General features: G+C 40.1%; 1 protein-coding gene across 2 annotated transcripts; it reads left to right on the top strand.

Annotated features, from left to right (window-relative positions):
* The first annotated feature begins 3,764 nt into the window (after positions 1–3,764).
* PNN (pinin, desmosome associated protein) lies at positions 3,765–10,723 on the top strand. 2 transcript variants are annotated; one of them, XM_086363441.1, is made up of 9 exons: positions 3,765–3,904; positions 4,567–4,638; positions 5,021–5,089; positions 5,611–5,683; positions 5,800–5,894; positions 6,060–6,135; positions 7,149–7,304; positions 7,381–7,519; positions 8,266–10,723. In XM_086363441.1, exons 1-9 carry the CDS (start codon positions 3,792–3,794, stop codon positions 9,636–9,638), a joined length of 2,166 nt encoding a protein of 721 aa, XP_086219567.1. In that variant the 5' UTR covers positions 3,765–3,791; the 3' UTR covers positions 9,639–10,723. The 2 variants fall into 2 exon arrangements, with proteins under 2 accessions (XP_086219567.1, XP_086219568.1); XM_086363442.1 differs by having other exon boundaries at positions 5,611–5,713.
* The last annotated feature ends 1,133 nt before the right edge of the window (positions 10,724–11,856 follow it).

The following is an 11,856-nucleotide window of genomic DNA, read 5'->3' as shown; positions in this document are numbered from 1 at the left end:
GATCCGGCCCCTAGGCCGGGAGGTGAAAAAACAACATCCGGTCCCCTCTACCCCGGCATTCCGCCAGCTCTATGGTCACAGAGTTCCTTGCCTGGGGTGAACCGCTGGCGCCGATAGGAGGAAGGATTTCTCGTGTGCTAAGTGGCGAAGTTGGTAAGATAAGAGAAGGGCTCCCGCAGCCATCTCTGTTAATTTGTTTTGTTAGAACTGACAACAGTGTCTAATAGCTTCATTAAAAGCTTCCACTTCTGCTCTATGTTGCTAAATATGAAAAGTTGTAAGGAGTGAATAAATCATGTTTTCAGGCTATAAATTTTAGATTGGTGATGGACAGGGAAGCCTGACGTGCTGCAGTGCATGCAGAGTCGGATACGACTGAGGACTGAACTGAACTGATAACATTTTAGGTATACTGAGAAATTATCCCAAACTGGAGTAGTGGGTTGCCATTTCCTTCTCCAGGGGATCTTCCCGACCCAGGAATTGAACCCGGGTCTCCCGCATTGTAGGCAGACGCTTTACTATGTGAGCCACCAACGAAGTCCAGGTGTAAGATTTAGAGCCATTTTGGCCGCCAGGAAGTTTACTGGGAGTAAGGGACAAGGTGGATGGAGTAAGGAAAGAACAGGGAAATTTTAATCAGAAAATGCAAATAAAAGACTTCAGAAATGCGACGTCACTGTGGGATGGAGTTCATATAAGAATCTATGGTGGATGTGGGACAAACGCTGCAGACGTGCAAATACAAATGTTAGACCATATGCACATTTTAAATTTGGCAAACTTTGGCTTAAACGTGTTGCTGCGCCTATGATCAGTTCTTTTCTTAGTAACTTAAGAGATTTTATGCCCAATGAATTCATTGCTTCCCTCAAAAGTAACGCTGAGTTTCTCAAATTGTTAACCTTTCAACTCTTCATATCCTTTAATAAAATTTAAGACCATGTACCATAATTGGAATTGAGGTGGGTTTGTTTTGTTTTTAAACATGTCTCTTATAACGTTTCAATCGGTTTTTTCAGCCACCACAAAAACAAGCATATGTATCAACAAACCCTTTGAAAATAGACTAATTTTGAAGAGTATTTTGTAATCTTAATCTTGATTTTTCCAGCACTAAAATTTCTCATTTGTGAAATCAGGTCCTTTATGTCCAATTGTATTCTCCCTCATCACCACCAGCAAGGTCAAAGATTAGGCAAAAAATTGGTATCTTACTAAGGTCGATTTCTCAAACCACAATAACAGTGTCTTCAGATATTTTGGAGACTAGAGGGGAAACTAATACTTATTGAGCATTACTAAATGTTGGACGTGGCATTCTACTGATTAACCCCTGTAAATGAGACTTAAATTTCATTTAAGGATGTTAGTAATAGATTCTAAGGAAGTAGGACTAGATCCTACCTTTTTGGCTGACTCTAAAAGCATCTTCCCATGGAAACACTGTTACACTTTGTAGCACTATTACCACACTCAGGTTCCAAGTACTGCCTACTACACAGGATTGTGATAAGGATCAATGAGACTAAGCATGCTCACAATCAGTTCAGTTCAGTTCAATCGCTCAGTGGTGTCCAACTCTTTGTGACCCCATGGATTGCAACATGCCATGCCTCCCTGTCCATCACCAACTCAAGGAGTTCACTCAAACTCATGTCCATCGAATTGGTGAAGCCATCCAACCATCTCCTCTGCCTTCAATCTTTCCCAGCATCCAGGTGTTTTCAAATGGGTCAGTTCTTTGCATCAGGTGGGCATAGTATTGGAGTTTCAGCTTCAGCATCAGTCCTTCCAATGAATATTCAGGACTGATTTCCTTTAGGATGGACTGGTTGGGTCTCCTTGCTGTCCAAGGGACTCACAAGAGTCTTCTCCAACACCACAGTTCAAAAGCATCAATTCTTTGAGGCTCAGCTTTCTTTATAGTCCAACTCTCAAATCCATACGTGACTACTGGAAAAACTGTAGCTTTCACTAGATGGACCTTTGTTGGGAAAGTAGTGTCTCTGCTTTTTAATAAGCTGTCTAGGTTGGTCATAACTTTTCTTCCAAGGAGCAACTGTCTTTTAATTTCATGGCTGCAGTCACCATCTGCAGTGATTGCTCACAATCAGAATCATGTAATTTTTTTTTTCCATACCACAGCTGCAAGCAGAATTTTAGTTCTCCAAACAGGGATCAAACCTGAGCCCCCTGCAGTGGAAGTTTAGAAGTCTTAACCATTGCACCACCAAAGAAGTCCTAGAATCATTTAGTTATTTATCAAGACTCATCCTTCTTGGCTTCCCAGGTGGTGCTAGTGGTAAAGAACCTGCCTGCCAATGCAGGAGATCCCTGGATCAGGAAGACTCCCTGGAGCGGGGAACGGCAATCCACTTCAGTATTCTTGCCTAGAGATTCCCATGGACAGAGGGGCTTGAGGCTATAGGCCATAGAGTTGCAAAGGCATGACTGAGCACACACGCATCCTTTTTACATTTTTTTTTTTGTATCGCACTTAACCCATTTCTACCACGTTTTACAATTTACTTATGCTTTTATCTGTCTCCTCATTCTTCCCATTGCCAAACTCCTTGTGGGCAGATATCTGTATTGTACAGTGACTATCCAAGTGCCTGGCACACGGTAGGCATTTCATAAATATCTTTTGAACGCATAAGTACAGGAAGCATCTTTGCTTCCTGAGAAGCCTACAAACTTCGTGGAAGCCGAAACCACAGCTATCTTGCTCCAGGATTTTTCCAGAGTCCAGATTAACAGATCAAGAACTTTTAAGGATTGTATGAATTTAATAGTAACTCGGATTAAATACTGCTGGCCCGCTAAGTTTAGTGCAAGGATGCCTGGCTAACGAATGAAGGATGAGAACACAAAGATTATCCATAACATTGCTCTTCAGAACCCATTTTAAACCAACCAGCTGCAGCCTAGCTGTAGAGGCTAATACCCGTTATCGTCGCTCTTTTTTTTTTTTTTTTTAAGTACAGCCCTGCACATGATCTGATCATTTTTTTGTAGTACAGTCTGGCACTGGTCTGATCATAGGATGATTCTGGACCGGCGTGACCTAAGGACAGTTACATTATCTCCAGACTCAGTTTCCTTATCAGTAATAACAAGCCTGAATAACAAGTTTATTCAAGCCTTTGGCTTGTGGGGGATAATGCACGTAAAGTGTTTCACAGAGTACAAAATAATTGTTAGCTACTAGGAGGAATGACTTTTCCTCTTCCTTCACTGTCGCCCCTCCGCTCTTTTAAGGTTTAACCTAATCAAGAGAAGTCTGCGCCCCGCCCACCGCCTCTCTGGGCATGCGCACCAACGGAATGGCCGCACCCTGTCCTAATCAAATAATTTACCGGGGGAAGACGGGAAAATAGCCTCGCCTGAACCCTACTCTGAGGGGATCAGGTGGTAAAACGATAAGAGGCATGTCATCTACAGGTTAAAAGGGCCAGGAAGACCCCGCTCTCCGCACCAGAAGAGCTGGGCCGCGAACCCACGTCTCCGAAGACCCAGGTACTCAAACCCGCCCCGGCTCTGCGCTAGAAGCGGAGCCCAGCCACCCGCAGCTAATTGGGGAGGGAGGGGACCCCTGCCTCACTTTTCATTGGCCCAGAGTCACAAAGGCCGGCAGTTTCTCCCCCTTCCGGTTGCTGAGTGGTTGAGGCCAAAATACAACTCCTTTTGCCATTGGCTGAGCCCACCTGTCAGTCTCTGGCGTCTTGCGGCGCGACACAGCCAGGCGCGGCCTATAGAGCAGTCTCGAAGCCTGCTGCAGGGAGAAGATGGCGGTCGCAGTGAGAACTTTGCAGGAGCAGCTAGAAAAGGCCAAAGAGAGCCTAAAGAATGTGGATGAGAATATTCGCAAGCTCACCGGGCGGGATCCGAATGACGTGAGGTAAGGAGTGGATGGGAAATGCTGGCTCCCAGAGGCGGCCGTGAAGCCGGGGTGAATTGGGGGCGGGGAGGGCGGTCAGCCCTGAGAAGACTGGAACATCGAGGCCTGTTCCCGGGCAGCCGTGGGACCCTGTTCTCGGTGAGGTGGGAATTTCCAAGGCCTTCAGCGTTAAGTCCTGAGTCTTGGGTGCGTGAGGAAGGAGAGCGGAGCCTGAGTGCCCTAGGATGGTCTCCCGTCCCGTGGGAAGGCCGGGACTGCCGATTCCCGCCCTCGGCCCCGCAGGCCCGGAACTGCAGCACAAAGCCTTCCTCCTTCCCGGGCCACCCGATTCAGGGCTGGCCCCGGGACCCTCCGGGGACGCGGTCCGCCGCCTCACCCTCCGGCTCTTGCCCACGTGCAACTTTCTTTGGGTTGGTGAAATTTGAACCTGACTCAGGCCTGTTAACGTGTAGTGATGTTGAGATAAACACAATTCTGTGAAACTGGTCTTGGGAAAACGAGGAAGTTAGTAAAGTGTTTCTTGCCGTGTTTCAAACACGTGGGTTTGAAACCGTCATCTTAGAACATTTCTGTTTATTTTCTCTTGATGGTGAACCGCACCCGTTGAAGTGTTTGGTGCTGTTAGAAACGATTGTTGGACTGATATGTAAATTATTTTGTAGGCCCATCCAAGCCAGGTTGCTCGCCCTTTCTGGTCCTGGTGGAGGTAGAGGACGTGGTAGTTTATTGCTGAGGTAAGATTTCCTTAAAATGTAATCCATTGGTACTGTACTAAATGAATCGGTTTAAGCAAATTTCGTGCTAGAGCCAGTGTTAAGAAAAGTTTGGTTTGTTTGAAGCTGTGATTAGCTGCAGTTTCTGTATAGTTACTTTCATTTACATTTACAGCTAGAGATTGAAGAATATAGTAACTATATCAGTTATGTGCAAAGTTTATTTATTCTCATAGGTCTAAAAGAAATGCTATAAAAACATCCATCTTGAAGTAAATGTCCATCTGAGGTTACTTTATTCGGAAGAGGAGTTTTTAATATCGGCAACTAAATTATCTTCTTAAATAGAAATAACCATTTTTCTTAATTTTCATATGCTTTATGTTGGACATTTTTATTGCAGGCGTGGATTCTCAGATAGTGGAGGAGGACCCCCAGCCAAACAGAGAGACCTTGAAGGGGCAGTCAGTAGGTATGTTGGAGGACAAGATTCTGGAAGCATACTTTATTTTATGAAGTAGAATATAAATATTTAATCTTGTTGAATTGAGTTGTATTAGAATTGAGTGGTATATCACTTACTCTGAGTCTTTTCACTTGGTATTTGACTGAACTGAGACAGCCAGTATCCCTCAAAACTCAGTTGTTCATGGCAGTAGCAGAAATCTTAGCACATGGAGAAGGAAGTGGCAGCCCACTCCAGTATTCTTGCCTGGAAAAGTCCATGGACAGAGGAGCCTGGCAGGCTGCAGTCCATGGGGTTACATGACTGAGCACGCATGCATGATAGAGATTGGAGGGAGATGGGTTGGTAGCAATAAACTGGTAGAACTAAAAAAAGAAAGCACAGTAAAGGTCAGGAGAAAGATAAGATCAAGGAGATAGTCAGTTTGTCTTACTTTCCTGTCTTGCACTACAAAAGCTTAACTGGGTTGAGAGCTATAGGAGATCAAAGTTTGAATCGGCCTTTTTAAATTCCCTTTCCTATGTCAGGCTGGGAGGGGAGCGTCGGACTCGACGAGAATCACGCCAGGAAAGCGACCCAGAGGATGATGATGTTAAGAAGGTAATTGAGATTAAAAGAACTTCATAGAGGGTGAATATAGTATTTTCACCTTACTACATTTAGTAGAGTACTACCCGTATGTTAGTTAAATTACTGAGATTTTTTTTCTCCTGCAGCCAGCTTTGCAGTCTTCAGTTGTAGCTACCTCCAAAGAGCGCACACGGAGAGACCTTATCCAGGATCAAAATATGGATGAAAAGGGAAAGCAAAGGTATCTTAAGTATCTTTCTGAAGGAAAACAGCTCTTGTTAAATAACACAATTTTAAGAAAATTTTAGGAATTTTTCAAGTGTCTATACTGTGCTGCTTTTAGGACATGGCAGGCTTAAATAAAGTAGAACCTTTTGAAACTGGATTTTGTTTTTCTTTTCTTCAGAAACCGGCGAATATTTGGCTTGTTGATGGGCACCCTTCAGAAATTTAAACAAGAATCCACTGTTGCTACCGAAAGGGTATTTATGCAATTTTTCTTTTGCTTCCTTTATTAAGCTGTCAAAGTAGTTGATTATGTGTTAAATGTTTAAAAAAATCTTAAGATTTAATTGCAAGATTCAATTAAATTTAATTGCAAGTGAAATGATATTTCCTGAGTGAAAAAGATTTAATTGCCAGCCTAAAATGAAGCTAAGAAAAAACTTAAAACTTTCTCAAGTTGTTACTAACTGGTTCTTTCTCAGGTGCTGTTAAGTAACTTAGTGAACTTTTCTTTGTTGTTCAGTGAGCCTAATTTGACTCAGGAGAACCTGGATTCGGGTTTCAGCTCTATAGCAATCTCATTTTCAGGTCTTGGGCAAGTCTGCATTTCTTCAGGCCTTATAGTACTTTCTTTCAAACAGCAAGTTGAACTTGTTAATCATTGTAATTTATTAAGTAATTATAATTTCTAAAACACACTCAGGTATTCTAGAAGCAGAAGCATAAATTATATTCCCTGCTCTCCAGAGTTTATTTGTCCTATTTGTGGAAGTTTTTATTTTGCTAAAGCTACAAAATTGTGTCTTTGGAGTTGAACACCAAGTTACTGCTTCTGAGGGGAGAAGGGAGATAGCAATTCAGTTATAGGAAGTTAATAAAGTTTTATTTCAGAGAGAGTGAACTAGTTGTCTGTTCTAGGATATCACTTGTCTCCAGTTTTTTGCTTTGGAAAGAGTAACTGAAAATAACCTATAAAGACAGTACTCTTCTCTTTCAGGTGAACTTTTAGGTTAAGTTCTTTCATATATTGTGTTGGAATGGAATGCTAACTGATATTACAGCTAGCAGCTTTAAAATTTAGATTTTTTACATGAAAAGGCTTCAGTCCCCATTTCCTGAAAGGGAAACTACAGTCTGCTTCAGATGCCAAGTTTGAATTAGCTGGTGTCCTGAATTACAGATGTGACGCATGTTTGTAGACATCAGTAAAATTGCAGTGTTTCACATCAGGGTGCATAATAAGCTTTTAAAGGTTATTGTTTATCCTTAGCAAAAGAGACGCCAGGAAATTGAACAAAAACTTGAAGTGCAGGCAGAAGAAGAAAGAAAACAGGTTGAAAATGAGAGGAGAGAACTGTTTGAAGAGAGACGTGCTAAACAGACAGAACTGCGGCTTTTGGAACAGAAGGTTGAGCTTGCGCAGCTGGTGAGTATATTTTGGAATTCTAATATTGGTAATCCTTCATGTTGACAAAAGCACTGACCTTTTACCTTTTCTTTAGCAAGAAGAATGGAATGAGCATAATGCCAAGATAATTAAATATATCAGAACTAAAACAAAGCCCCATTTGTTCTATATTCCTGGAAGAATGTGTCCTGCTACCCAAAAATTAATAGAGGAGTCTCAGAGAAAAATGAATGGTAAGTGTAAAGAAGAGGTCCCTTGAAATTTCCTTAATGGGTAACAGATTTATACATAGATACATATTTATTTCTTTCATGTAGCAATTGGAATTCGTTGATGTTTTAGAAAGATATTAAGGTGCTAATGTGTTTGGAGTATAGGATCGTTTGTTTCATGACAGATCTTAGATACAAGAAACTTAACATATTAGGTGGTGCTTAATGCATGTTTGTTTCTAAAGCATTTGTGTGAGCTGACTTCTTTTTTTGCTTGATATTCTTAGTAGCCTGGTTCAAATGCTGATGAATCAAGAAAAAGGTGAAGATTGTTGTAGTCTATAGAGGAAGTATATACATGGAAGGGTAGATACTACTAAGATTGTGATTAGCTCATTTGTCTCTTTTTGGGATCGGAAAAATTAATTCATGATATGATACCATGAAACTGATTGTTTAAAAGAAGTTTTGTTCTTTTTTCATTTAGTCTGCAGTAAAATAGCAAAAGATTGTCCTCTTTTTCCATCAGGTAGATAATGTGTAGTTTTGTCTGCTACTGATTTCTTAAAGTGTTTAGGTTTCCAGTGTGCTTTTGCCATCTTGGATCAGTTTGGAATTACTTACTTGACATAATCAGTTTTGTTATCTCTTTACAAAAAAGACATTTAGATAAGATTCCAATGACATTTTGTGACCAGATGTCAAATTGTGACTTTGAATTTTTTAAATCTTAGTAAATTTTACACATGTAAATTTTTATTCTTTAGCTTTATTTGAAGGTAGACGCATCGAATTTGCAGAACAAATAAATAAAATGGAGGCTAGGCCTAGAAGACAATCAATGAAGGAAAAAGAGCATCAGGTGGTGGTGCGTAATGAAGAACAGAAGTCGGAACAAGAAGAGGGTAAGGTGGCTCAGCGAGAGGAAGAGTTGGAGGAGACAGGTAATCAGCACAATGATGTAGAAATAGAGGAAGCAGGAGAGGACGAGGAAAAGGAAATTGGTATAGTTCATAGTGATGCAGAGAAGGAACAGGAGGAGGAGGAACAAAAACAGGAAATGGAAGTAAAGATGGAGGAGGAAACTGAGGTAAGGGAAAGTGAGAAGCAGCAGGATAGTCAGCCTGAAGAAGTTATGGATGTGCTAGAGATGGTTGAGAGTGTCAAAAATGTAATTGCTGAGCAGGAGGTAATGGAAATCAATCAAGTTGAAAGCATAGAACCTTCAGAAAATGAAACTAGCAAAGAATTGGAGCCAGAAATGGAATTTGAAGTTGAGCCAGATAAAGAATGTAAATCTGTTTCTCCTGCAAAAGAGAATGCTAGTACTCTAGAAATGGAAAATGAGCCTGAGGAAAAAGAAGAAAAAGAATCTGAGCCCCAACCTGAGCCTATGGCTCAACCTCAGTCCCTGCCTCAGCCCCAGCCCCAATCTCAATCTCAATCCCAGTCTCAGCCCCAACAGGTACTCCAGCCCCCGCCTCTCTCTCAGCCTGAGACTTTGCCATTAGCTGTTTCTCAGCCACCACCTCAGGTTATTCAGGAGCAAGGACATTTACCACCTGAGAGGAAGGAGTTTCTTGTAGAATCTGTAAAACTCACTGAGGTGACAGAGCCAGTCCTGACGGTACATTCAGAGAGCAAGAACAAAACCAAAACTAGGAGCAGAAGTAGAGGTCGAGCTAGAAATAAAACAAGCAAGAGTAGAAGTCGAAGCAGTAGCAGTAGTAGTTCTAGTAGCAGTTCAACCAGTAGCAGCAGTGGAAGCAGTTCCAGCAGTGGCAGTAGCAGTAGTCGAAGTAGTTCCAGTAGCAGCTCAAGTACAAGTGGCAGCAGCAGTAGAGACAGTAGCAGCAGCACGACTAGCAGTAGTGAGAGCAGAAGTCGGAGTAGGGGCCGGGGGCATAACAGAGATAGAAAGCACAGAAGGAGCGTGGATCGGAAGCGAAGGGATGCTTCAGGACTAGAAAGAAGTCACAAGTCTGCAAAAGGAGGTAGTAGTAGAGATGCAAAAGGATCAAAGGATAAGAATTCCCGGTCTGACAGAAAGAGGTCTATATCAGAGAGTAGTCGATCAGGCAAAAGATCTTCAAGAAGTGAAAGAGACCGAAAATCAGACAGGAAAGACAAAAGGCGTTAATGGAAGAAGCCAGGCTTTCTTAGCCTATTCTTTGCAGCAGAAGATTTCTTGATGAGTTAAAAGGATTACCTTTCCTTGTAAGGAGAATGCTGCCTTAAGAATTGCATGTTGTAAAAAATTTTTTGGAAAATACAGACTGTTTGTTTACCAGACACTCTTGTACTTTTGCATAATTTTGTAAGAGTTATTTATCAAAATTATGTGAGGTTCCAAAATATGTAAAAACAATAATAATAAAAAAAGATTAACATCCCTTGTCATCTTTTTTAAATATCCTATACTCTTCAGTAAGAATCTGTATATTTTAATAGGTAAATCTTTAAGTCTGTTCCCTTCTGTATCATACATTGCTTTTGTAGAAATAAATGTGCATTTATTTCATTAGCTTTGGGATGTCCTCGTTGACGCTTGTATAATAAATACCCTCATGATACCATTTTCAGCTTTTATCACTAGATACTAAACATGATTAGAATGTTTTTGAAGATTTCATCACTTTTATTTGCCTTAGGCAATTATTTTGAGTTGTCAAAGTCAGATCTTTCCAGCTTTGATGGGAACATAGTTTGTTCTTCAGAATCACTTAGCACATTTTTCTAATCTCCCTTGTTGTTTTAATCTAAGCATTTCCCCATTTTTCCTGTTTTCTCATATTTAAACCATATATTTGGTAGAATAAACAGTATGGCATTTTCTTTATGATTATGGGAGCATCTTTGTCTCCATGGTTACTTCTGTGATACAGCATATACATCTGTTAAAGAAAATAATCATTTTCTAGGGGAAGGAGGTAGAAAAGTATTTTCTAAACTTGGATTTTAAGTTTGTGGTCTTGTCTTAACTTTTGTGTTGGCCCTATCTGAAACATGCCAATATGTGTTTTCAAGAATTTTTGTTTAAGTATTTGTGTGAAAGTTTACAAAATGAAGGAACTTCATCTACACTTGAATCTGTAAGCAAGATAACACGCAAGTGGTACCAAATGATTATTTGTTGTTTTATAAATTTGTATGAATTTGGAGTATCTGTTGCCCATTACTATATGTGTGCAAATAAATGTGGCTTAGACTTGTGTGACTGCTTAAGACTAGTACTTGTATTAACTTTTTGATGCTTTATACAAGAGAGCACTTAAATTGCAGATGGTCTTTTTTTGAGTTCATAATTTTTTGTCGTGACTGTAGCTTTAGGCTTAATTTTGAATATTTATTATGCCGTCTCTTGACAAGAAAACGGTAAGAGTTAAAATGTCAACACATTTCCAGCATGGTATAAATGTTAGTTAACGTGGTAAAAGAAAGATCTCTTTAAAAAATCCTTTCTTGGAGCAATTATTACATAGTAAACGTGTAGATCTTCTCAAGCTGCAAAGCTAGATACCTGCATCCCTGGGCCAGTTGTTTCTACCAAGAGTCACTTTACCTAGGAATTGTAATGCTTTTCAGCATTACAGTATAAGCTTTATTTTCTTGTGTGCCATTATGGGGAGAAGGTTGGTAAACACTTAAAAGGAATAACCATAGGACAACCTGATTCTTTTCTTAAAGCATCCTTGTTCGATGAATCTAAAATACTTATATGTATTAAGATCTTATACAAATTAAATGTTCACTCATTTTTATCCAGAAAATTTGAACTGTTGTCATGGTGCTTATACAGAAGATTATTTTGGGATTATAATGCATGAGGAGAAAAAAGGAAAAGATCTTTGGAATATGCAGAACAATTTTATTTTGGTTAAGCTGTACTGATCACGTATATAAAGAAAATTCTAATAACTTCGTTAGCTTTTTAGTGGTATGCATTTATAAATTAGAAGGTTTCATTTTTAAAATTGGGTTTTGCTTTATCCTTGTAAATGATATTTTAAGGAATTTATGTTAAGAGAATCATGTAATTGGTTCCTTACAAAGATACAAGAAATGTTAGAATGTAAAAGTAGTGACAATTTCTTAGGGGGAAAAGACATACAGAAATCCTATTAGAAATTATTTTTATGGGAAAATGTAGAAGCTTAAAAGGGGTACATTTACTGACCAAGGACTGCAATTAGTTTGGAGCTCTGTTAATTAGAGACATCTAAGAGGCTGTTAAGAAAACGCTTTGCTCTAAGAGTCCAAGGTTAGGTATGGCCACAGAAATTAGAAAATAGTATCATCTTCGATGAGCTGTATCCAGTCTAGGGCTTGTCCTTGCAGTATGTAGAACTCTGGTAATT

Source organism: Bos grunniens, chromosome 21 (genome assembly GCF_055505025.1).
Source record: "Bos grunniens cultivar Pamir isolate PY7600 chromosome 21, Bosgru_T2T1.0, whole genome shotgun sequence".
Classification (NCBI taxonomy): domain Eukaryota; kingdom Metazoa; phylum Chordata; class Mammalia; order Artiodactyla; family Bovidae; genus Bos; species Bos grunniens.
Note: the sequence above shows the minus strand (reverse complement) of the source record. Positions and strands in the feature narration are given on the sequence as shown.